This window comes from Phallusia mammillata, chromosome 7 (assembly GCF_965637545.1).
Source record: "Phallusia mammillata chromosome 7, kaPhaMamm4.hap1.1, whole genome shotgun sequence".
Lineage (NCBI taxonomy): Eukaryota > Metazoa > Chordata > Ascidiacea > Phlebobranchia > Ascidiidae > Phallusia > Phallusia mammillata.
In genome coordinates this window covers 17,696,441-17,724,247 of record NC_137258.1, presented here as the reverse complement: position 1 = coordinate 17,724,247, position 27,807 = coordinate 17,696,441, and the positions used below count along the sequence as shown (strand labels likewise).

Here is a 27,807-nt window from a genome sequence, read left to right as displayed (position 1 = left end):
TTTACATCTAGCACATAAGAACAATGATTTTGGTAAAAATAAATAAAAATCTAAACACATGAAATCCTGTTACGGATCAATGCTTCCCAGTTGGGAAACCACCGAAGTGGTGAATGTTCTTGCGATTGCGATCATGGCAAAGCTTCGCAGCAAAGCAATTGACAAAAGAAAACATCAAAAACAGTAAAGAGAAGGTTCATTCAATAGCTAGTTTAACGTGGATTATATTTTCAAGTAGTAGGCTTAAAATACATGCACCATTGCAGCGGCTGTTGGTGTTGGGGATCTCATTTCAACGACAGCATGGTGCGCCTTTACTTTCGCGCGTTTCCGCGTTCTGTATACAAGTATACTAGGATACTTATTTATGGTTACTCGCATTAAAAGTTGTTTGTGTGCTGCATAATAGTAGCACATTACCACCACTTTCGTTTATTTTATGTTGCTAGACAACTGCATGTACTTAATGCTTTATTCCGACAACGAATGAGTTTACCATCAAGCTGCTGCTTGCTTTATTGCAAGTCTGTAAAACCTTTTTGTGTTGTGATTATGTTGGTGCGTTTCATTCTGGCGGTACTGTATTTGTCCAGTCTGCAGAGTATGACAGCTGCACCCGAGATTTTTTTATGAAAAAAAAGTAATTGCATTTTTTGCAAGTTTTGGGGGTTACACAAATAAATTTTGCACCAAAGGCACTTAATTGTCCTGCCTGATCTACAGACTGGGTATTTGTTAGTGAAAAGCTTCTATTGAAAAGAACAACTGAAAGTAGGTAGTTGAAATAAAACAGAAAGTCCTATTATGTATATATCTTGTTCTGTAAATACACTACCATATTTTACGGACCATAAAGCGCACCCGATTATAAGGTGCACTGTCAATAAATTGCTTTGATTAGTTTTTTGTTCATACATAAGGCGCACTGGGCTATAGAACGCAACGTATTTTAAGGGTTACTACATACTCGATTGCTTTAAGCTTTAAACTCGCTTCGTGAGCATGTCTCCTTGGCGCCATTTTAAGGACAGCAGGTACTGTAAAAAAATGGTGATATAAGCAGTATTCGCATTATACAATTATGAAGAGCAAGAGAAATAAAAGTTTACTTGTTACGTAATAAATGTAAGCAAGTCACAATAGTACAATGAGCAAAAGAAAAAATGATTGAATATCACAGTTGCTAGTTGCTTTTACCGTAGTTTATTGTGTAAGACGGTGGTTTATTTATATAATGTAGGCAATAAAGCACTACTTGATCCATACATTGCGCACCGGCTTATAAGGCTCACAATCAGTTTATGAGGAAAAAAAGTTTAAATTGCGTCTTATGGTCCGTAAAATACAGTACATACTATAACCAAAGTAAAATTATATTTTTTAGTGAAACAACCTTTGATTTATAGATTCAATAATATCAAAAAAATGGGGAAACTGACAAAACAGCAGTCAGATTATCTTGGAAATACATTTCTTACTTACTTGGAAGAAAATGATTTAAAAAAAACCACTTCAAAGCCTGAATTGAGAGATATTTATCTTACATTTCGACGCACACAGGTCATAAAGACATCATACAGTCAAGTTTTGTTTCATATGTCAAGACGCCAAGGCAAGATACATGTTAAAAATGGACATGTTTATTTCCGTGGAACACAAGATTGGTTATCAAGCTCAAGGTATTTTTTTTAAACAAACTTTTCAAAAATGTCAAGTTATATACATGTAAACAAATTTTGCATTTCGATACCATTGGCATCATGCTTGTTGTAAGGTGAAGACATTTCAAAATATACTTTATGAATATAATAATTTTTCGTCAAAAAAGTAGATAAATTGTTTTGAGTTTTTAAAAATTAGAATCAGTATCTATTGCATGGTACCATATGTTTTTGTTGAAACCAGTCTATGTGCAGCACTTTGATAATACATTTGCAGAATCAGCTATCAAATACCCAAATATTCAAAAGGAGCTAACCATCGAGTAGAAATTTTTAATCTGCTCCACAGCTCGCAAACAAGGTAATTTATGATGCAAACTAAGTCTAGCATTATATTCATGCATTTTAAATATTTGTCTAAACGACTTCATTATTGAAACAATGTCGAATTGATTTTTAAAGTGCAAATATTCTTATCTGGTCCTATTAATTTATGTGTTAGATAAACCAATGAATGTTTTGAATTGTTAAATACAAGCAAACTTGTATATCAATATATAACCATTAATAAATTGATTATGTTTTTTATTTGTTGACTGTTAAACTGCATGCATTGATTTCACATGATAGAAATAACTAAAAAGTGTCACCTACAACATTGACAAAACAAAATATCACTGATATATACATATACTTTAACACAGTGGTTCCCAACAGTTTTTGTTACATTCCTCCCTTTGCCCATTTTCGAACTATTCATTCCTCCCCATAAGATGAAAAACAAATATTACATACAAAATTATAGCAATTTGAAATATCAATTTATTTCACATTACTACTTAATGCGAAATTTGCTCTTGTTTGCGCTCTGAAAGTAGTTGTATGCGCGGCGCAGTTCGTTTTATACTACTTGTGTCTCTTAAATACTGCTAGTTGACTAAAACTTAGGCTACAGCTACACAGGAATCTACACAAGACAATGATATGCAACTAAGAATCTAGTTTCATTATACATACTGTTTACTAACTGTACACTGTTCAGTTTTTAAGCAACTAAGCAACAGCCAGATTGTCAAAAACAAACATGTTAAAACAATGGACTTTTTTACGACAATAATCGATTAATTTAAGTGCCTGAAACGTAGCATAGGGCCGAATATAAAAGTAGACCTTATAAATAGGGATGTCCATTTCAGAATCCTTTACAACCAACCCGTTTCAAGTGTGGACCAGATCCAAATTATGATGGATAATGTGTATGCAAAATATTCTGTAACATTTCCAATGTAAATTTTTTTTACTGTTTTTTTTGAAATTCCTCCCCTGAATTCATAAAATTCCTCCCTACGGGGGAATTCCTTTTGAAAACCACTGCTTTAACATCATAAAGTACATGTATTTGTGTGTAATCTGCTGCTCATTTCGGTTCAGAGATGCTCTACTAAAAGGTGGGCAATCTATTGCTGAGGTAACAAGTTATCCAGTTGAAATTGGTGTGCAATTTGGATACTTTACATTTGATGTTGGGGTGAGTCAGCTATTTTCATAACCTTTTAAAATCAGGAAAAGTTCAAACCTTTGCTTGTATTTAGGATTCAGATTCTAATCAGTTTCAAATGGTTGTGAAAAATATCAGTGACGAAAGTCTTACCTTGACAAAGTGTCTTTTTCTGAGAGATAGTGATGTTATGAAGTTGTGTGACGATGAAGGATGTACTAAACTGCCAGAACCTAAACCGGTTGTGTTGATACCCAGTAAGTTTTAACTTTTATTTTTTGAAATTTTGAAAAATTCAATATTAATGTTTAGACTATTGTTTCACATGGGGGTTCACAGAACCTCAAGTGTTTCATATGATAGTTCAACCCCAACCCCACTATGACATTTAAGCTCCCATAAAGTTTTTAAATTACCATCTTCAATTGCAAACTGCTACAACACTAAAAAATCTTTTTTTCAGCTTTTTTATGCCACACCTTATATATTTTTACAAATTTTAAAACTTAGTTTATAAAACCCACGGCTACATGCCTTTAAAACCACTGATTTAGACTGTTTTAAACAGTCTGAGAATGTTGTAGATTTCCTCCATAGTATTTATCATTCTTTTTGCTCAATACTTTCTTCTTACAGAGTCCTACTATTCAATCAGTGTAATATGCACATTGAAGAAAGATGTTGGATCATACTGCAGTGATGTATTTTTTTGCTTTCAAACCCCTACTGACACCTTCATGACAATGCGTTATTTGCGCTGCAAAAAGTCTGATGAAATAACTCGATTTTTGCAACCAACAACTCCATACACCAAACCTGTTTTTGCTTCACTTGTATTTTTCTCACTTACAGATCCAGGAGAAAAAGTTAAATTGTAAGTACATAGTAAGTAAATTTGTAAATTAATTGTCAATTACATGTTAAATTTGAGATTTAATGCACTTGGCATTGATGTTTAGATACTAAAAATCTGTTAATACCATTTAATGGTCTAATTAGTGTTTTCTTTATACTAAAGTATATTCTTAACCTGCACTGATGATAACAGCAGTAATTATTGCAATTTAAAATGTTTACTACACATTTTTTGTTTTGTTTTTAGCCTAAAACAAATTGGATAGCAGGTTTTTTTTGAAACAAATTCAGATTTTAAAAGTCTTGAATACATTTAAAGGGCTTCAGGGTCAAACCAACTTAAATTTGTGAGAGCTTTGCCACAGTATTCGATAGACTCGAAACTGCAAGCAGCTCTAAAGGGAAATGCATTTAAGTTGGAAGATGAGGAGTTTATTAATTCACCTCGCAATCAAGATGAAGAGAAATTTCAGTAAGTGTAAACTAAATTGACGAAAGATCAACAAAATACAAACAGTAACTAAAAGCAAGTTGCCCCTTTCCCAAATAAGCATTTTTGATTTTTATCACCAGTTAAATGAGTTTAACTAAATTACCTGATTTGTGTGCTGTATGTTTTCTATTCTTCAAATTATTTTAATCCGCTACTTGGTGTTTTAAATTGCATTTTAAGGAGTGGTTGTTTGTCTATAAAGATTACAGACACAATAAAAAAAATATTTATGGGTCCCGTTTCCACTTTTCCAAACAGAAAAATGACCACACCTTATTAATACTGCCGCCAGTTTTACTGTACGCATGTAAGGTGATCCAAAAAAACAATACATTGTTAAATGTTATATAAATGTAGGGTATCAAATGTAGTGGGATTATGACAAAAGAAATACAGTGCACCTTGGTAAATTGAAACCCTTAGGACCAAAAGATTTTGCAGAGGTGAAGATCTGGATTAACCAAATTCGGTTCAACCAAGGTTCACTGTATGTGGATAGCCATTACATTAATTAAGTGTATATAATTTGGAAATATATCTAGAAAAAATACTTTTTTGTTACTTGGTCATTTGCATGAAAGTACGCAAAAAATGTATCATTCAGCGGAAATAACTACGAACAAAGGTAACCCAACTTGTACTTATTTTTAACGATAAATAATGGTTGTAGAAACATACTGAAGGAGGATCTGGATTTGTCAAACTACAGTAAAAAGTTCAGCTGTCTTTTACAATTGGAGGAAATCCAGTCAAACCGGGACATCCATGCTTACGACATGAAAGAAGTTGAAGTTGTGTTGGATCGCAACCATTATTGGCTAAAAGTGAGTGTTAGAAACACCACATTGCCAAACACTGTATGCATATTATTTTTCTTGATCCCATTATTTTTGTTTTTTTCCTACTGTTTATTGTCGTAGTCTTTCCATGGTTTGGTAACAAATGGTTTTAACTAATTTAAATTAACACATTTGGTAGATTGGTATTTTAAGTTGTGCACTGGAAATTTAATTCCTGTTTACCCATTCCTAAACCCACAGGTCACAAAATTGTGTTTTCAATATTTTTTTATCGCACCTGTTGGGAAAAACATGATTTCTTAAGTTTTTCCAAAATGATCATCATTCATTTTGTGTTAAATTGAGTATTTCCTGTAATAAAATCTGATTGGGTATTGATTACTTTGACTTATTATGGGTCCCCTTCCCTGAAGGGGGACACATATTGTTTTTGTCCGTATTTTTTTTTTCTTTTTTCTTTTTTTCTTTTTTTCTTTTTTCTGTCTAACGCTGGTTTGTTAAACGCATTTGGTCAAGAAAGAGTGCTTCAAATTTATTCAAATTTGGACAGATGTTAGTTATTAATCTAAATTTGATCCTCCTGAAGTTTGACCCCGAATTACCCAGTGGTTCACCCACAGGCCCCCAAAATGCAAATTTTTTAAAACATGGTTTGTTATATGCGTTTGGTCAAGAAAGAGTGCTTCAAATTTGTTTAAATTTTGTCAGATGTTAGTTATTAACCAAAATTTGATCCTCCTGAAGTTTGACCCTGAATGACCCAGCGGTTCACCCACAGGCCCCGAAAACGTAAAATGTTTAACGCTGGTTTGTAACGCTGGTTTGGTAAAGAAAGAGTGCTTCAAATTTATTCAAATTTGGACATATGTTAGTTATTAATCCAAACTTGATCCTCCAGAAGTTTGACCCCGAATTACCCAGCGGTTTACCCACAGGCCCCCGAAACGTAAATGTGTCTAACGCTCGTTTGGTCAAGAAAGACACTGTAGGCAGAAGTCCCAAGAGAGTAACTCACTGGTTTACGATAGCAGGAGGGCTCAGCTTGACGTCGGACAGACGTTTTACGAGACATCGTTTCGGTGATTAGAAATCAGCTGTTTTGCACAGCAATGCTATTTCGTTTTATTAAGTTGTCACTCACATTTTCAGTTTTGGCGAAGGTTTCACACCTATGACGTGATTTAAACCTAATAAGCGTGCTTCGGTTTCGTATATGTCAAGCAAAACTTGTTAATCAAAATAAAGTTGAAAAATCAAACTTGACATTTTTGCAAGATAAATGTGTTTTTTTAAATGCTCGTTGTCAGGTTGGCCGCCGCATGACCATGGGTTACTTAAGGTCAACTAGTAGGTATTACTAACACAGTTCAGAACTTTCTTTCATCATAATGTAGTGTTTTTTTGCTATCAATTTAGGAATCAACACTCAAGGCATGTATAAATTAGGTTAAACGGTTTTGTTGAACAGTAAGGACGGTGTCTATTGAAAACGGTGTCAATAGGTCAAACAGTCGTTTGGCGTGTGCACCCTGAGAGGTTACTGCAGGTCAATGGTACGACAATATCTGGGTCAAAGCAAGAGATTAAATTAAAGTATTTGTTTCGTTCTTTTTTAATGTTTTTGTAATTATATGACAATAGTAGTGCAAAAAGAATACGAACAATTTTTTTATTGTTGGGTTAATGCTTTCTAAAATTTTGTTTTTAAAAATCTAAAAGTCACCGCAACATTTGTTTACCGTAAATCCGCACAAACACGCGTGTGGGGACCCATTAGTTTTTGTTTACAAAAACAATCATATGTGTGGATCAAATGATGTGTATAGTAAATTGGTAAATATCGTATAGAATATATAAAATGGAAGTATATCAGAAAGCCACCCTTCTAGTTTTCTTTCTATGGTTTGGTAAAAAATGGTTTTAACTGATTTAAATTAACACATTTGGTAGATTGGTATTTTAAGTTGTGCACTGGAAATTTAATTCCTGTTTACCCATCCCTAAACCCACAGGTCACAAATCTGTGATCTAAAATCGTGTTTTCAATCTTTTTTATCACACCAGTTGAAAAAAGCATGATTTCTTAAGTTTTCTAAAATGGTCATCATTCATCTTGATTTAAAAGTATTTCCTGTAATAAAATCTAATTGGGGTATATATCGATTACTTTGACTTAAAAATTTGTAAATAGACCACTTCCATTTATAATGGTTTATAATCTGTCAGTTTGATATTGATTTTGAAGTTTGCATAAAGAGCATGTTTTAAAAAATGGCTTCTTTTCAAGATAACTTCAGCTTTTAACACACAACCTATGATAAATAAAGCATACTGTATGTTATTTTTCTGGTGTATATTGACTTATATATCAATGCAGGTTCCTGGCCTGGCTGAAAGAAGACCGTCAGTTTTACGAGGTGATAAAATTTACCTGAAAACCGAGTCATATCCTGTAAGATACGAGGGATATGTTCACATTGTTGAGAGGGACCGTGTTGGTTTACGGTTTGGAACAGGGTTGGTGCTTCAATTTCTTAACATGTTTCTAGCTTATACTGTACCATATATTGTGTTTTCTTTATGTACACATGCATATAACTTATAAACTTCTTTAAAAAACTTTCCAAATGAATTTTGCTTTTTAGACTAAACTTGTTTAAAAAATTCTTTCAAAAAGAATGTTGCTTTCCAATGTTTCAAGCAAATAAAACAGAGCTGGTGTGAGGGTCAGAAAGCTTTTCTTAGCCAAGTGTTTGTTTTTTAGGCTTACCCACCCTTAGCACTTCTAAGATGTTGGTTTGTTTGCCAATGTAAAACTGCTCGCAATTCGTTTTTTCAATTGCTCTTTATTAGCGTTCATAATTTCTTAGATTGAAAATTGAAAACCAAATCAAAGTCCAACAATTTCTGTACCATTAAACAACCATGCATTGCAGCTTCCAACGCATATACACCGGGAAAATGAAATTTGACGTTTCCTTCACATTCAGTCGGCTCCCGATTAGGCTAATGCACCGTGCTGTCATGGGCGTGGGAACAAAACACTACGAACAACTCCTTTTTCCTGCCTCAGCGGGTGATCACTCCACAGGGCCAAATTTGCGGTAAGGCAAAATTTAGCTCCTGTCGAATATTACATAGTCTGGGTGTGTGTTCTTGTGCTGTTTCAATTCGTGTTATGCTCTCAACTATGTTTGGGTCTTATGCGGTTGAATTAGGTTACGCCTTTTACGCAGCTGCGTTGGTACTGGGCCAGTAGAAACGTCTATAGAATGATTTCATTAAAAAAACATTTTGATGACTTCACGCGTGACAAAATGGCGCCACGTCATATGCTGATGGTAATTTTCTGCATTTGTCAATGACGCAACCGTTTTCAAGTCGCTTTTTTGTAACTGATCTATTTCCCCAAATTGTACAATTTTTTTTTTTAAATGTGACGTCATACTTATGGCGTCATAGATCAAAAAACCATACGTGACGTACACCTAATGACGTCACTGAGCGAAAGAATTTTCCAAACATGTCAAAACAGATTATTTGCGCCATTTTAGAATGTACGATTCAAATTTGGATAACAATGACCAACAGAAGAAAGCAGTTCACGCAATATTCTACGGAAAGAGCCAATGTCCTTATATTATATATGGGCCACCTGGTACGGGCAAAACAGTCACCATGGTTGAAGCTATCAAACAGGTGAACAGCCAAGTTTTTTTTTTTATATTTAATGTATCTCAAAATGTGGTTTATGGCGTTGACATGGTTATGCCAAGATGGCCGAATGGTTAGCACAACCGCCTCGCCTTGTTTACAAGGTTGTGTGGTTCTAATGCCCTCTCAGACAATTGTGTTTTTCGGATCAAAAAAAATTAAGGGCATTGCTCCATTTGCTCTAAGGCAGTGCTCTTCAAACTGTTTTGGTTTGGTTAATCCTTAAAGTTGTTGTGACAAACTCATGCACCCTGTTTACTTAAAGGTAAACTAAGGTAAAACGCAATATGAAAAATCATTTTGCATATCACCATATCTAACACTTTCAATGCGGTTGACATAAATTAACGTCAATCCGCACTCAGCGCAAAACGTCTTTTGACGGAGATATACGTCAACTGCACTGAAAGTGTTAGACACCAACATTTTAAAAAAATACAGAGGTTTATTTATACATCAGTTGAAACCTAGATATTTTTTCTAATATCCTGAAAGTCAAATAATAATGGTTCATAAAAAGTTTGTGATTCACCCTTGTATACCTTTTTGTAAGGGTGCATCCTATGCATATTTTGGTGCACCGTGCACACCGGTTGAAGAGCACTACTCTAAGAAATAAAAAAAAATTGCAATTGACGTAACAAACAGAGAGTTACAACCATAATGTTTTTCATTTAAAATGTGCAACTGATCTGTCAATAAATAAACATAAACCCTCAAATGTTGCTAAGTTCTTGCTTTTTGCGCTTTGATGGTGTCACTTTTCGATTTTAGATTGTAAATCATCGACGAGAGGCCCGGGTTCTTATTTGCGCTCCTTCCAACAGCGCCTGTGACCTGATGGTGGAGAGGCTGCTGGCTAATGCTGACAAAAGTTGGGTTTTCCGAATGTGTGCCCTCTCTCGTCCGTGGCAAGACGTACCTGAACAAATAAGAGTGAGTGACATCGGTCCTTATTAAAAACTGGTAAACAGTTTAATTAAGTCAAGTATATTTTGCCTGGTGAAAGAAAACATAGCGATAAAATTGCACACACCAAGTCGGATATAGCTGCGCAACGTTGAAACGTTATGGAGCGCAAAACTGTAGAGAACACAGTTGATGGATAAGGGCGAAACGCGCTGCAGCTACACCGTTAATAGATTGTTACTTAAAGCTTGAATTGTGATGTTTAAATAGTCTTAATTTGTGTCACCTGGTTATATACTGTATTTGGAAAAGGTGTCGTTTACGATTATAAAGATTGAGGGGGTGTTCGATGTATTTGCACAACTAATGGAATAATTTCAAAGCAATAGATTAAGACTTGTCATGGGCAGGGTTTTTTTAAGGTTTGGGTGACCGCTAAGTAGTTTTAAGTGACCGCAAGTGTTTCATTTAAATACCAAAAAAAGCCATATTTGCTTAAACGGGAATTTTGGGAAACCGCTGGAGAAATTTGAAACACCTTAAAAAAAACACTGGACTCATGGGTAAAACTTTATCCTATTATATTAGAACCAAGCTAGCAATTAATTTGCTGTTTAATCGTCCAAAGTTTCTGGGTTAATTTGTTTGTATGAAATGTACATCAGTATTTTTCTAAATGTGAATTTTTTTCTCACACAGTATAAAGACACAATACATATGATTTACATAGGAAGCTTTATATCCACGTATGTGATTTCCACACCTTACAATAAAACCGTAAATAAAAAAGTAAAAGCCTTTCACACAAGTTTGAATAAGACGGAAAGTGACGATGCCTTCCAAAATGGCGAAATTAATATTTCTGTCACGCAAATAAACGATTTAACTGACGCCGAACGTGTGTCGCTCTTTTTGAGTAATTTGTATGCCTTTTACACATTTTCAGTCGGTCACTAACCGCATGGGGGACGAATATTATTATCCGTCTAAGGAGGAACTGATGGAAAAGCGAGTAATAGCCACAACACTTATCACTGCTGGAAGGTAACACAATATAACATGTGCTTAAATATAGTCACCTCTGCAAGCACCAGCCTTTAAGGGCTGTGCAAATAGTATCGAAGTTAGGCACACAAAATGCATTCAAAGTCCATTTACGCCGCTGTGGTGCAATTCAAAGTTAAAACTTGTGACGACACTGTTTGATTGTTAACGGTTTGACGTAACAGGGGAAATTCCCGGAGTAGAAACCGTAATTTCCTTTTCGGAGTTTCCATACATTAGGTAAGATGAACTGTTGGTAACCTGTTACGCCTGTCTTTCTACAAGTAGATACAGTACTAATAATACCGTTCTTTATATAAGCTGTTGCTGTCAAGCATAATATCAACCTTAAAGAGCTATTTATGCAATTGTATTTGGACGACAAGAGCTCTATAAGGCTAATGCCTTTCTTTGTTTGTACACGTTAGGTATGATTATTACAGATGAAAATCTGTTTGTAGAACTAAAGCCTGCATTTTCATCAATAGTTTGCATGTTAAATTAGCTCCTGTCTTTTGTATGCATAGAATTTCTTCGGCTTCATTTCCATCTGGTCACTTCGATTACGTGTTTGTGGACGAGGCTGGACACGCGGTGGAGCCAGAGTTCATGATAGCGATCGAGAACATTCTGGTGAGAAAGCAGATTTCAAAAGCGAAAGTTTTTTGTATTAAGGCCAATGCACCAAAGCTTTTGTTTGCCAAATACATTATGCCGAACACGATTAAAACCCAGACCATTGCTTGTTAAATACGTTTGCCTTTAAGCCATTTTGGCGATAGCTCTCATACTGAACTACCGATAAATAGTTATAAAAAACATCCGACATGCAAACAAGTAAAACTCTATTATTTCGTTAAACTTTACACGAATTTTGCGTGTTTGTATGTAGGCAGTGTATCCTATATATTTCCATTAAGAATGCCATAAAAGTCCCTTTGACTCTGTTTAATTTAATATATTCCTACGGTTAGGGCCCAGAGGGTCGAGTAGTTATGGCGGGGGATCCCAAACAACTAGGTCCGATCGTTCGATCCAAAGTCGCAGTGGATTTCGGTTATGGTAAGTGTAAAGTGGACCACACTGTGGAATTGCTACTTTTTTCATTTATAAAAAACTAAATTTTAGAAAAATTCTTGAATTTAAAAAAAAAAACATATTATAGCAACGGTTAGGGTTGCCATTATGTTTTATAATTTGTCTATATTTTGATGTTATCATGTTTGTTATAATTTTTAGGCCATTTTGTCACTCGCACCTCACTTTGGTCTTGGTTTGAACAATGTTTAGTTTTAATTTTCCCAAGATGTTTGTCATCGTGATAAGAAGAATTTTTTCTGTGCAAATGTTCGGTTGACAAGTAAAAAAAGATTTATTGTTTGTGGCCTAAATACATAGGCTATGTTTCCGTGAATACGTTTGTTTCCATATTGTTGGGGGAAATCAAAGTCTCTCCCAGTAGACCTTATGTTTTAGCTATTGATCTATGGCAAATATACCATACATCTTTTTCATTTATTAATGGTTTTTGCTTTTCCAGGTAAATCATACATGGAGAGATTAATGGAAGATTTTGAAATTTATCTTCCTGACAACGAAGACGGCTATGATGCCCGAGTGATCACAAAACTGCTGAAAAATTACCGATCTCATGAAGGTACACGACTATAGGTTACATCTGCAGCCATCGTCGGGCGGTTACTGGCTAGCAAGAACCCATAGCTAGCAAAGTTAACCTAATGCTTTAAACCAGGCGTGTGCAACCTTTATTACTGATGAACTAAATACAATGACCATGACTAGGCCACCGAATACACCTTTTATGCAACAAAATTTGACTTAAGTTGTTTTGTACCAAACATGTTTTTAACAGTAAAATTCGCAAGTGATTCTAGTTCAATTGTCAGGTCGCGGAACAATAGCATTCGACGCACAGTGACATAGTAGGAATTGAAACTGCTGGCATTACTACACAAAAAACTTCAGCCGGACACACTCCCAAGAAAATTTAAACGTCTTCGCAGTCCGCACAACATTCATTTGACCGCGGATCGAATGCGCCCCTTGAACAAACGTTATGCCATCCGCGAATCAACCTTGCTTTCCTTAAAAGTCAAATCGAATTTTTTTATTGAGTGCAGATGTGACATATATTTTTGTTTTCATGTTTCAACAAGCAACAGCTATTCAAATTTTAGGTGCCAACCAATACTCTTTACTTGTAAGTTAGTAAAGATCAGGTCTACAAACATCACACACGATTTCAACCGATGTGAAAACAACTCATCCTTTTTTAGATATTCTCAAAATTCCCAACGAATGTTTTTACGATGACGAGTTGTTGGTTTGTGCCAACAAAATGATGCGAGATTCTCTTTGCACGTGGGAAAAACTCCCCAAGCAGGGATTTCCAGTTATATTTCATGGGGTCAAAGGTGAAGATATGCGAGAAGGAAACAGCCCGTCATACTTCAACCCCCAGGAAGCATCAAAAGTGGGTAAACTCGATAGTGGAGAACTGCTTCTTTCTGAAAGCTGTAGCCCCACAAACCCATAATCTATAAACGTTTTGCCCTTAAAAACATTTTTCCAGTTAGTTCACAGGTCGAATAATGATAATTTTAGCAGATGCAAAACTGAAATAATTTCACTCATTAGACAACCAGCATATAAAACTTTTTTTTATTCAGGTTTACGATTACATTTCTGATCTGCTTTCAACTCGACACAACCCTGTCCGACCTGCGGAGATTGGGGTTATCTCGCCCTACAGACAACAGGTGAATCTTATTGGATTTGTGTTTTGGATACTTGCGACTCTGTGTTTATTTAACTGATTGCGGATACAATAAGTCGTTAGGGATTGATAACTCTGTTTATTTTAATATATAAGTTACCTGCAGGTATCAGGCCTATACCAACTGTCTTGTACAACTAAAACAAAGGTTTATGTTGTACGAACAGGTCGCAAAGTTTGTTAACATTTGTAAGTAGGTATAAATGTTAAAATCGGGGGAGTCCAGAAACCTGTTACTCACATATGTAGTAAGCATTGGACCCTAGGTATCTTATACTTAAACTTGGTACCCTTTGATTTCTGTAGGATTAAAAAATAAAGATTTTTTTACGTGTGAAAGCTATATGTGTGACGTATTGATTATGTGACGTCATTATTTCCCGGAGCACAATTGGCATGAAACACTTGCCAAGTTTTGGCCTGTCACCGAGCAAAGTCAATTGGTTTTCCATCAGGTAAAGAAGATTCGGCAAGTGTTGGAGAAGAAGCAGGTGCTGGGAAGAGAGAAGATCAAGGTTGGGAGTGTGGAGGAGTTTCAGGGTCAGGAGAGGAAAGTGATCATCATCAGTACCGTTAGAAGCGACTGCCACAACTTGGTGCACGACAAAAGATTCCATCTCGGCTTTCTTCAGAACCCGAAGGTAACTTTTGAGATTTGAAATGTGGGAGGTTACGTTTTGTTTTATGTAATTATGTGTTCCCTTTCCTGAAGGGGACACATATTGTTTTTGTCTATATTTTTTTCCCGTCTAACGCGGATTTGTTGCCACGTTTTGGTCAAGAAAGAATGGTTTAAACTTTTTCAAATTTACACACATTATAGATATTGGTCTAAAGATGGTCCATGTGAATTTGGACTCCGTTTGATCCCTCGGTTCACCCACAGCCCCCAAAAAGTGAAATTTTTAAAACGGCTATACTTGCTAAAGCAGATGATTCTGGAGTTTTATACTTTTTGATTGCTACATTGCAGCGTATTTTAAAGTATTTTGTAACTTGAAGTTGTATATATCCATTTTCACCCCTTTACCCCCAAGTATTTGTTTGTTTGTTCACATGTTAATGAGGTCAGATATACAAGACTTAACCTGCTGAAATTTTAAACAGCTGTAGATAGGGTGCTCCTTGTTGGCTGTTAACAATTTCAGTGCAATCGGCTCAGTAATTACTCTTACAGCCCAAAATATGTTTCACATGCTGTCTTTTGTCAAATTTGTGCTCGCTCAGTGCACAGCTGACGCAATGGGAGTGATTGACGATAGTGGCGCATGGAGAAAAATGCGTCTGTTTCACGCATGAACGCAGTCGTCACTTGGCCATTTTCTCACTGGTTGGAATAAAGATGTTACGATGTTAGTTATATTGCGCTGTAAAATGGTGCGTAAATATGGCACAGTTTCTGTAAAATGGAATAGATGGGAAAACCACTATTCCAGTTTAACGATGATTGTGCCCTATTTTTACTGTTACTAAATCGCATATGCACATGTGTGGTGACCCATTAGATCAGTGGTTTTCAAACTCGGTTTTCGGGGCCGCATGCGGCTCCCAACTGCTTATTTTGCGGCTCGCACCAGACCTCAGAAAACCACCGAAGATTGCTTTTTTAGCTTTCAAAGTCATCTTCTTTAGTGATTTTCTCAAGGTTTCGTTTTTTTTGCGGCTCCCTACACACTTAAAAAAATACCATTTTAAGTTTGACAACCACTGCATTAGATTATGCTTGCAGAAACAATTAGGCCTATGTCATAAAGTGCCAGGAAAAAGATAGGGACCCAATGAAATGTAGGTGCCAAATATATATCCATTATAAATATAGTAAATGGTATATGTGATACATCGTTAAATATGATGTAGTATATATAAACTGGCAATATATAGGAAAACCACTATTCTAGTGGAAATTTGCATTTAAAATGTTCATGAAGTGTTTATCTTATAAAGTTTGTTTATCATTATTTTCTTTTTGCTGTCCGAAGCTGGTTTGTTCCTATGTTTCAGACAAGAAAAAATGGTCCGATTTATTTCCAATTTTTACAGCTGAAAAATATGTGCAGAAGTTGTGTTCAGTATTTTTTCCAAGTAAAAATTCTGTCAAGTTACGATCGCAACATTTCCAATTTGCGAAAACACTTCAGCAATGTAGTCATGTAGATGTCTTGTAAGATCCGGAAAATAAAGTTTAAAACAGAAAAAATTATAGACAAAAAACAAAGACAAAGTTAACACCAAGTTAGTGGGATAGTATATTTAGTGTTGTCTTATCAACGCATGTCCTATTTTCTTTTGTTTAGCGGTTCAACGTAGCGATCACGCGTGCCAAAGCTCTTCTCATTGTGATCGGGAATCCCAGTATTCTGTGCAAGGATCACTACTGGAGGAAGCTACTCGACTTCTGCAGAGACCGCGGGGGTCTGAGTGGAATTTTCTACAGTCTTGAAGATATTGAAGACGAGGGAAGTACGGGAGGAAACAGTGATGATGAATCTTCAGGTAAAATGAGTTTTTACGTTTTGTATTTCTTTTCTCGAATGACAAAACAGTGTCTGGCGTAAAAAAATGTGTAGTTTGTAAATCCAATTCCATAAAATATCTTCTATTTAAAAACCAATCTTAGTACGGTACGACAATTTGAAGGCGTATTAACGAATCAAGCATGTCTCATATAAGCATTCCCACATGGAAAGGCACAGACTAGAAAATCTAGCCTGGGCTCGCGCTCCACCAACTGAGCTACGCAGGCTTTCATTATGGGCTTTTTCTAACCTTCGCCTTGCCGTATGACAATGCTTGGAAGACCGTCGCGGTTCGATATTACGATATTTATATATATTCTGTCAGGACCTGACCAATTTTAGTTTAAAGCGTAGGACCAGCTTGCGAGTACACAAGAGATTGAGAGTTTAGAGCCCACGACCATACAATCACGAACCATTTGCGCCACTCATTTGCTTTTTCACCCTCATGTACTTTCAAAAATATCTGTAAGTTGAAATAATTGATTTTATTCACGTGTCCGTAATTCACGTCCGCCAGATAGCGCTGCTGCTCCGGTGCATTGTTTTTGTTGTTGGAACTTCCATGTGCTGCTTCGCCGGTGTTTTTTGCGATGATTTGCGATTCATGGTTAAAGGGGTTTCACAGTAAACAAAAAAAAAGTAATTATATCGCGCATAACAACTCCGTACAGAATTTCCTAGGTTATAGTTATTTAGTTACTAAAATCGATTCTTCCTGGCGTGCACCCCAATTTAACCCTATTTTGTCAACGTTGTAAACAGTGATTTTAAAACTTTAGTGACGATCTTTAGATGCAGTTGAGTGTTTAAGCTTGTGCTTTTCAACCTGGCCAGTTTTGAAACTTAGGTTGGAACTTTTCGCTATGAAGGCTACATCGCAGATCCTTATTTAACCAACGGCCGCCAAGTGTCTTCTTGTTTTTGTTGCAATATTACTGATGTAAAGAAATAGGTTTATCTGATAACTTATGCATATACACTATCTAATGGCGCCGGAAAAGCCCAGATTAATTTCTCACTTGATGCACGGATCCAGCTGATCAGTCTGACGATCAGTCTTTTATGACGTCATCATCTGTATTATGACGCTTGTGGTGCCCGTTTTTCCCATTGTTTACACACAATAGGCGTAAAAAAAGTCTGACGCTCATAGCCATTAGGCTGGTAATACTTTTTCAAGTACCACAAAATCTTTTTCGAGCAGTTTGAAATAAAAATAAAAAAATAAGCAAAATATTTACTTACATTACCTGCCACTAGCACATACTCGTACATTTTAGTGTCTATGTTCATGGCCGCATACATTTGTCTCCGCGGCCGCAGGTTGTGCACCCCTGGCTTAACCATTCAACAGCGTGAAAAACGCTCAAATTTGTTTTTCCACAAATCAACAAACACTGCCAATATCGAAAAACAGCATAATACGTGTCAGGTATGTCGTCTCAGTCAACACTCTTAAACGTGATTCATATTTTTCATGTCCCGCGTAAACTGAGCGATACGTAATTGTGACGTCACAACGGGAAATCGATAGTTGCAATGAATAACGAACAAATATTATTTAACCCACAATGTTGCTGGACAAATGAGCCACTGTCACATGACTGATTCCTGTTTGGAAGTATTATGTCATGCTGCCTAAATTCATGTTGTTTTTGTGTGTGTATGTTGTTGTTTGAAGATATTTTGTCGTTTTAAAATCGATATGAAACCTGGTACGCGCTCCCTAAGGGGTAAAATATTTACTGAATCATAGTCCAGAGTTGCAAGCGGGCCCAAAATCTGAGCCCGAACCCGGCCCGAACCCGAAAGTATAAGCCCGAAGCCCGGCCCGAACCCGAAACGTTTTTGAGAAGCCCGTTTAGGCCCGAAATTTTGATTGACAGGCCTATCCACGAAAGCCTTGCAACAAAGGATGAGAAATAAAAAAGAGAAAGACAACAAACACAATGAACAATAGTAGAAAATGGCGTAAACAATGTGTTTTAGAGTAGGGTGGGCATTAAGTCTAAGCCAGAGACTTGTTACTTAGCTGAGTGATTTTATTTAAAAAATGGCGGACACGGAACGCAAAGTCAGGCCCGTTTTAAGCCCGTTTTCTCACAAATACCTAAGCCCGAACCCGGCCCGAACCCGAACCCGGCCCGAAAAGCCCGGCCCGACTTGCAACTCTGAATCATACCATCGCCGTATAACGAAATACGGCAAACGAACATTTTGTAAAATGGTTCGTTTAGGGTCGTTTCTGTTTATCCTGGTTACGACATGTTAAACATCCACACGAACGTTGTCAAAGAAAACATAGATTTATAGTCCCATATATGAAGTCGTTTTCCTTTGTTTCTGTAGCGCAAATTGTAATACAAAAAGCATTTGCAAAAGTTAATTCAAAACAACAGCTATTCTTATTGATGGATTTTATTTCTTCGAAACGGCGTTTTAATTTAGTATGTAATTAAATAAAAGGTCGACGATAACCACGTTTATGTTAAAGGGATAGCCATTGCTCAGGTCAACCAATGTCATATGTATAAATTTAGGATGGAATAAAATGTAAGTTTGTTTCGCAAAATGCTGTCATACTAAAAACTTTGATTAAAATAACAAGTTGAAAACGGAAACCAAATCTGCTTTCATCGCAAAAAAAGTGAATTTGGGAAAGGTAAAAAGGTGTGGTGCCTGAAACGCAAATTGCATTTAATCCTCGACTGCAGCGTCTTAGCGTGTTCAGCATGGGTGGCAATTGCAATGTTTGTTGTCCAAACTGAAAGTTACACGGTGTACCGCTGTGGGTTCGGATATTGCTGCTGGTTTTGTGGTTCGTTTCCTAGAAGAGACTCGATATGATCGCCTTTTGATTGCAAATAACTCACCTTGTGTGTTTAAGTCCGACTCCCTGGAAATAGCTTTTCATAAAACGATTGCATTGTTAACAATTCTATTTTTGTTGGTTGAAATGTTGTCTACTGAAGAAAAACTAGCACAATTTACCTTTTTTGTCCAAAGGATCATTGAAAAGATTTTGCATGAGGGTTTTTTACGCTTGTTTACGTTATTAGTATCTTCTGTATAGTGAAATTTGATACCGATTTTTATGTCGAATTTTAGTCGAAAACGAGGAATTAGAATTTCCCTGAAAGCACAATTATCCAAATGTCAAAATTGTAAGACGTAAATAATGCACGTTTTGCTTGTTTTAATTTCAACTAAGATGTACCAAAGTTTATGCAACTGAATACGGTTCAAAGGACAATACGTTTGGTACGCCCATGTTTAACCGTGACTCTATAATACACACGTGCACAACAAAAACAAATCTCAGTGGATTAACTCCATAGCGTGTCTTCCCATAATTTATTTGTTTACAACAGTTTATTCTTGTGGTTTAACTTGCGCGTCGAAAATCCGCTTTATCGCTTACTGGCACCACAAATGCGTAAGGCCAATAAACCGAAAGCGGATTTTCTTTACTTTGAGAAACGACTGTAAGGAATTTCACACCCAAGCGACCACACACCAACCACCCACGTCCTTATCGGCGAGAATTCGAGTGGTAATTTCCGGCCGATTTTTTTACGCGTGCCTGGGATATGCAGTGCTCTTGACTCCAAATATATCTGGAGAGGCAAAGTTAAAACAACAAGCGCTCATTAGTTTTGCTGCTTTTCTCATAGCGTTTTATCTCAAAATCACCTCGTTAAAGATCTTGTCTATCGAGCACAATCCGTGCGGAAATTTTCAATTGAACCGGACTTTCCAAAAAGCTTTTTTCCCAATAGTCTTCTTAATTTGGGCATTACGTCACCGATAATGAAGGAAATCTCGTATAAGGGCTGTCAACAGAAAGAAATAGCACCGAAAAGATCAAAAAGATAGCACGTTTTCACTTATTGTTTTTGCGGAGAAATGTCTCATAACGTGGCACTATTTTGCTTTTCTGTTATTTACCAAAAATTGTTACAATGACGTCACTACTTTTTGTAGACGAAGATGATGACGTAGACGCTTTATCTCGGCGTATGGAAGCTATTGGTCTTAGCCGCGCGTCGCTGGAAAAAGTCAGTACATTGCAAAAGCAGGTCGTTCCCGAGTGGAGAAACGAAATGTGAAACACTGCAGTGGACCAGGTAGAAATGTTGTGGTGAAACACTGTGCTGGCATGCAGTTTTCCACTAAAGTTCCAAGTACCGAGATTTCGTCTCTTACAGTTTGGATTGTATTTTGGGTAGTCGGTGTTATAGAATTCCATTGTGTTCATATGCTATTTTCTGTAGTTTGTGTGCCAGTTGTTCTACAAACATTTTTGTACCATTTTTTTAGATGTCTGCGTTTTATTTCACCCCGTTTTTAAAAATCATCCTTAAAGGCTTCAATAACATTTTTACCAATCTTCTTCAGTTTAGCAGCATTTGTTCTGCTAGGTGTTGTCTTTTTTCTATTTGCTAGATCAATGCCACATTTTTTTCGATTTACGACTTTATACCATTCCGTCCTTTAGAACGTTTTTTTCGTCACCATTTTAGGCACCATGACTTATAAAATAAATGTCCAACACATATTTCTTTACTCTCCTCTAAAAAAAGTGACGTAGAAATGTCGGTTGAGTCAAATACAATTGTGGGTTGATCATTAGTACAGTTTTTGAAATATGCCTGGCAACAACATATTCTATATTTTTAGGATTCTGTCATTCCCCTTTTACCCATTTTTGTAGTTTTAATATATTTTGCCCCAGTACTATTGCTATTTCAAGACAAGCTGCCCAAAATGTCCTTAGTGTTACGGTTAGGTTTGCGAATTTGTTTCGTTTATAAACGATTTTCTTTAAACCAGCGGTCACCATACTACGACCCGCAGGGGGGATCCGGCCCGTACGACGTCAGTTCACGCGGCCTGCGAAGGATTTTGGGCTTAACGTTTATCATAAAAAAAAGCTTGAGTTAATTGTCGAACGTTAATTTACTGCGAAAGTATTTCCACAACAATATGTAGGATTAATTTCATCTAGTTTTACAGGACGTACAAAATGATCCAAATGCAGTATGTTGCATCACTGACAAGCCTTAAAGTACCAAAATGCCTTCATTATCGTGCGCGAACAACTGCCTTTCGTTTGTTAATTGTGATGAATGAGTATTGCCGGTAGAGGAGATCCTTATTCAACACAATTTATATTTAAAAAGAATAAGATTGTAGCTCGTGCAAAAGCGCTTCGCGTACCACATTTTTGGATGACGTTGCGTTACGTCCTAACGGTTACGGCTTGTAACATATGTGGCCCTCGCGTGTCATTTTTAATGTTATCAGGTCCGCTGTGAAAAAAGTTTGGTGACGCCTGCTTTAAACGTTAAACGCCACTTTCCAAAGAAATTGGAAAGTATCCAATTTTGCTGCAAAGCTGATCAAGGCAGTAAAATCCACAAACGCATGTTGTTGTATTAAAGCGACAGGGTTTAAAAAATACACGATTTCCCAATAAACAGCACGTCGCCTATAGCAGCACTATTCTAATTTAACTCCCCCCGGTGTTAATCGAAATCTAAGGGTTGTCCCACTACAAACTAGTTTTCCTATTAACCCTTTTTACAGTGCTTTTTCGATTATCCGCGACATTTTAAACCGGTATTTATTATCCGGTCGTCTTAAGAACGGTTTTATGCGGTAACTGTTACAACAAATAAACTGTAAAGCAGTGGTTCTCAACCTTTTTGCCTTTGCGGACCCCATTTGGTACTGTTAAGCTGATCGCGGACTCCTTTGAAGGTCTTGGTATTTTTTGTTTTTTTGTGGCATATTTTTATGGGTCCCCTTTCCTGAAGGGGACACATATTGATTTTACTCGAATTTGTTTTTGTTTTTTTCTTTTGTTTTTTTTCTTCCCAAAGTTTGTCCGACCCGTTTTTCCATCTAATGTTTGATGGATTTGGATGAAATTTTCACAGATGGTAGATATAGGTATGTAGATGTGCATCCCACTTTGTTTTTGTTGATTACCCCAATATTTACCCCGCTAGCCCCCTAAAATGGGTTATTTTCTGCCTAAAGTTTGTCCGACTCGTTTTTCCATCAAATGTTTAATCGATTTGGATGAAATTTTTACAGATGGTAGATATAGGTATGTAGATGTGCATCCCACTTTGTTTTTGTTGATTACCCCAATATTTACCCCGCTAGCCCCCTAAAATGGGTTATTTTCTGCCTAAAGTTTGTCCGACTCGTTTTTCCATCAAATGTTTAATGGATTTGGATGAAATTTTTACGGATGGTAGATATAGGTATGTAGATGTGTATCCCACTTTGTTTTTGTTGATTACCCCACTAGCCCCCTAAAATGGGTTATTTTCTGCCTAAAGTTTGTCCGACGCGATTTTTCATCAACTGTTTAATGGATTTGGATGAAATTTTCACCGATGGTAGATATAGGTATGTAGATATGCATCCCCCTTTGTTTTGTTGATTACCCCAATATTTACCCCGCTAGCTCCCTAAAATGGGTATTTTTTTCCAAAGTTTGTCCGACTTGTTTTGCCATCAAATGTTTGATTAATTTGGCTGAAACTTACACAGATGGTAGATGTAGGTATGTAGATATGCTTCCCACTTTGTTTGTCCTGATAACCCCAGTATTTACCCCTAGCCACCTAAAATGGGTGAGTTTTTAAACAGTGTCGGAATTGGCTGAAATTTGGATAGCTTGTAGAGTATGACATTTATAGGTGTCGATTGTTGTGTTCAACCCTGTAGCCCCAACATTTACCCCACAAGCCCCCAAAGTGTAAAACGTGTTTGCATGTTAATGGGCACCACAAACGAAATAATTCTGGGGCGCAATTGTGTTACAAGGGCAACTAGTTGTATGTTATTTGTTGGTGGGTTGCTTGGTGGACATTTTTGCACCATGGCAGTTAGGGGGTGACATCAGAAGCATTAACGGTTGTTGATCAAAACACCTCTAGTGGTCGAAATTTTAAACATTGGCCGATTGGGCTGAGATTTTGCAGTACTATTGGTTGAGTCATTGAGGTTTCATATTTTTTGAGTTTAGTGTCACATCCCATTAGTTACCCTACTAGCCCCCTAAAATGGGTAAGTTTATTAAACAGTGTCGGAATTGGCTAAAATTTGGGTAGCATGTGGACTATGGTTATCTCTTGAAATGCACTATTTTTAACTTTACATGTGTGGGGACCCATGAGTTTCTGCCTGCAGAAACAACTAAGGTTATAAAACACTATGGCTAATATGGGACCCAATACAAAAAAGGCATGGGAAACATATTTATGTTTTAAAATAGGTTATAGTGTAAATGCAACAACAAAATGTGCTAAGCCACCCTTCTAGTTTAAATAGCGCTTTATCAATATCGTTGTCTGCAAAGTTAGGAAGTTGTCGCGGAACCCCTGAAAACGCTTTGCGGACCCCCGGTTGAAAACCACTGCTGTAAACATATGCTTTTAAAATAGCTTTTTATTCAAACGAATCGTAAAGCAACTATTCAATGTTAAAATACATGCCAGTGGTGTAAATACGAATTTAAATACCCGCTTTTGTGTTGTTTGTTTTTGCCTATCCGTTCGGATATTCGAAAAGTATTTGCCAAATAATCGAGACTAGATAGTCGAGAAAGCACTGTAACTTACAAAGGACATTAAGCTATCAGCTCTGCGACATTTGCGACATAAATGTCATTTACAGTAACGACTGGAGCAAAACTTGTCTCTTTCCAATCGCCTTTCCGTATTTGTCGATACTTGTGCATGATTTATGGTTGATGTCTGTAATATCGCATTCCGTATCAGCTGTGACGTACGTTCGTAAGATTAAATCCAATGACAGATCGGCAGTGACGAAATTTTGTCACAAACCTTTGATTTTATGAAAATCAAGGCGTGTTACGTGGGTTGGCCAAGTTTTGGCTTCGATTTGATCGATGGCCCGCTGTAGCCTACTGTTGCAAGCGAATTTATTCGCAGCCATCATAGGGTTGGAATTTTCTTTGCAAAATTGAATTCTGAAACAAAATCATGATTATTTCTGTTTATGTGTAGACGTACGTCCTAAATCATTTTTTATTTCTGTTGTAAGACGTACGTCCCAAATCATTTTTTGTTTCTGTTCATGTGTAGACGTACGTCCCAATACAAAAAAAATCAAGAAAAATTAGTTAATGAAAACATTACTCCAAAATAAGTATACTTTGCGTTGACCAACTGCCCCTGTATGGTGCAGAATCGTTTGTATTTTGCTATTAAAAGTCTTGGCAAACTTATTCAGCTAAGTGTAGAAACATGTCATTTTTTCTGAAAGCATAATATTCTTTTGTAATGTTTTGTTTGTTTAAAAGTCGGTTTCTGCGTTAGATGCATTCGCTCCCACAAACGACTTTCTAACGATGCCGGGACCCTTAAAATTGCTGTTGTTTTCTCGGAAATGGTGATTGTTTAAATTGTTGCTTTGGCTGCATTTTCAATTGCTTTCAAAATTCTTCAATTTGCGGCAGTCGCAGGTCAAATTTAGTCAACGATTCGCTTTTTTTTTTTATGTTATCGTGGTTTGCAGTTGTATAACTCGAAATGCTTTGCTCAACCACAAATGTGTTGCTTTTGTGTTTGAATTGGGCATTTCAAATCCAAGACATTTTTCTAGCCTAGTACGATGCACCAATAAAGCGTAATTGTTATTGCACCACAATCAGCTTGTTTCTAGTCTTTTGAACAAGTTTTTGGTACCTTAATGTCTTCAACTTGTTTTAGCATATTAAGTTATATCCTAACATTCCAATGTTAACTGCCTACTTTTAAAGTGTTAAAGGCACAACTTTAGGGTTTAGCATCATCTGTTTGCTAGCGATGTTTACCAGCCACCACGACGTGTACATGTACTGGTTTTTTTTCTTTTATTTCTGATGGCCGGTTTTTGATTTCCAAACTTCGTAACTGTTGGGTTTTTTTAGTTGTCACAATGCCTAATTTGGGTATTTTAACACCAACTTCGTGTTCATCCCATCCGTTGTTATTTTATAGTAATTGTGAGTTTAAGGCGTAATTGGCTTTTCGTGAACCGTTGTGTTTACCCAATTAATAAATCGTGCATCGTGCCTGTAAATTATCTTAGCTTGGGTCGAAGATTGACGTCCTAATTTGTACGACGTCATTATTAAGTGACGTAATGATAAGAAAAGATGAAACTGTGTCTTGTTTTCTCCAAATATGGAAACATGTTCCCAAGGAAACAGAATCAGTCGATAAAAACTTAAGAATATATATTCGTCATATGTGTCTTGTTTTGTTATATTTAAACAAACTTACATGTAAGTTATGATTTTTGTATTTGAATAAAATAAACATCGACAGCAGGCCAAAACTGACGATCACTGTCCGTTGGTTTTTTTTTCTTTCATACTGTTCAACCTTTTGGGTAAAAAAAATATAGAATAATAAATCAGTTTTATACCCTAAATAGATTTTAGTTAGAAAATCTCGCCCTCTTTCATCGACTTTTTCAAATAGAACGATGATTAAATGTGGCAGCTATAGCAAAAAAACTTACAAAGCTTTATAAAAATGTACAGAGCCAGCTTTGAGTTTATTCTTTCGGCAGAAATTTACCTTTACACAAAACAACTTTTCATATTAGGCTGTACTGTTGAATCATAGCAATACATATTGCGATAAAAAAGATATTTTATGCAAAGAGAAGATATCGATAGCAAAAATATTATCGCCCCGGAACTATCACAGGAGAAATCTAAGTCATTTCCGATTTCAAATTCCGATAAAATAGATGTGTAACTTGTGGTGTTAGAAAAACATGCGAATTATACGTGAACGCTCAATCAAGCTTTTCCTCCTAAAAAATGAAAAAAAAACACCATTACAAATCCTTAAAATATCATAAGGATTAGGGCGCGATTATCGGTTTAAAAGTCGGATTGCTATCGTCCAGTATCGTCTAATCTGGTTGTCGCTCAAATTTTAACACCTGTATTTCATGATTTTCACGTTTTGTTTTTCATTGATTTTGACATCATTGCACGCTTCCATCTGTTTTTTCAACAGAGTCCAGAGTTTTTTTGTGCTGTTTTTCGTTTTATGTAGAGAAAAATAGGGCTGAAAATTTACAAGAGAGCAACTTTTTTGTCTTAACTTGGTTTATAGCCGTTGTTCTCAAACTTGTTCACATACGTAGCGCTGTAACAAACTGTTTTATTTTTTGCGGCACCCTTAGCAGGCAAACGAAACAAAAGTTGCCAAAAGGAAGTTAGTTTGCAACTTTAGTGAGGTGGATAAGATATAGCTTTTTATGGCACATAAGTAAAAATATGAGATTTAAACATTGTTATGCATGCCACATTTTGTCATGAAGTCTGAAAACACCGATTCTTTGCACTTTAAAATAGCAAATATTTCGAGGCAAACTTTGAAACCTCACCTGGCGGAACATTGTGCCTGGGCACACAGTTTGGGAATCAATGGTATATGGACTATTTGTGGTTTTCCGCCAGGTGAGGTTTCAAAGTTTTAACTTGGAAATCGTGCCCTCCTATAGATTCACTCGGTTTGTTGAAACTTAATCTGTTTCTTCGGTTCGCTGAAGAAGAAAGTTTAGTACCTCACTCCTTGTTAAACATCAAACATGTTTACATCTCTTAAACACCAAACACGTTTACACACAAAACTTTTCGCTTAAAAGAAGGAATTAATAACGAGTTCGTGTAGTCAGTGCGTCGGTATAAGGCGGCGTAATAACCTGATTAAAACGAAATTCGCAATCCTATCATAACGTTTGAAGTCAATTCCAAGAACTACAGTGGTTATCAGTTTGCAAACGATCTCTTCTTCCTCAAAGTAGGTACACTTGTGATGGAGAACATTACGATTAACTTTATATGTTCAGTAATATTAATGTTGAATTTGAGTAGTGCTGGATTCTTTTCATTGGGAAATTTGCAGTATACTTGAAATTTATTCTTTTAGAACTCTTTTTGTTAATTGCTTTTGGTGCGCATCAATTAGTTATTATTTTTTTTTCAAATTTCAAGTGAAATGCTTGCCTTACCATACGCTGGTAAAAAAAGGCCACACACGCGTATAAGCTTAAGTAAGTCCGTCAAGTATAGAGTATTAATTCATCAACTAATGCACTGCGTTAATCAAAAATCTCGCTACTGATGTAAACTGTGCGTCTCGGGCGTTCCAAGTTCGATGTTCGACCGAAAATTGACTTTCTGTCAACGATATCAGATTTGCAAACGGCTGCAGTGGATATCTATCACGAAAAATAAGGAACAAATTCAACGTTTTGAAAACACATTAAGCTTCGAATTAAACTAAATCCAATATAATAGTAACATCAAACAATGCCTTTTTCGATAAAAATGCAGTTTGTGTCTTTAAATATTTCTACAGGTCTAAGTTTTTGCTAAGTTCGGTTAGACGACCCACAACGCGTTGGCTTCCAAAATTTTAAATAATGCTTTCAAACAAAACAGTTGATTTCGAAGGCAAATAAACCCTT

The 27,807-nt window shown here is 36.3% G+C and overlaps 1 protein-coding gene across 1 annotated transcript; it reads left to right on the top strand.

Moving 5' to 3' along the window:
- Nucleotides 1-7: 7 nt before the first annotated feature.
- On the top strand, nt 8-25,395 carry LOC145237256 (putative helicase mov-10-B.1). The gene is made up of 21 exons (XM_080100057.1): nt 8-306; nt 1,407-1,679; nt 1,939-2,022; nt 3,093-3,189; nt 3,254-3,416; nt 3,796-4,033; nt 4,334-4,486; nt 5,178-5,331; nt 7,685-7,824; nt 8,244-8,411; nt 8,862-9,006; nt 9,796-9,957; nt 10,877-10,974; nt 11,502-11,607; nt 11,949-12,036; nt 12,515-12,631; nt 13,272-13,468; nt 13,665-13,754; nt 14,227-14,412; nt 16,066-16,264; nt 20,275-25,395. The coding sequence occupies exons 2-21, from the start codon at nt 1,426-1,428 to the stop codon at nt 20,397-20,399; spliced, it is 2,964 nt and encodes a 987-aa protein (XP_079956183.1). The 5' UTR covers nt 8-306; nt 1,407-1,425; the 3' UTR covers nt 20,400-25,395.
- Nucleotides 25,396-27,807: the final 2,412 nt, after the last annotated feature.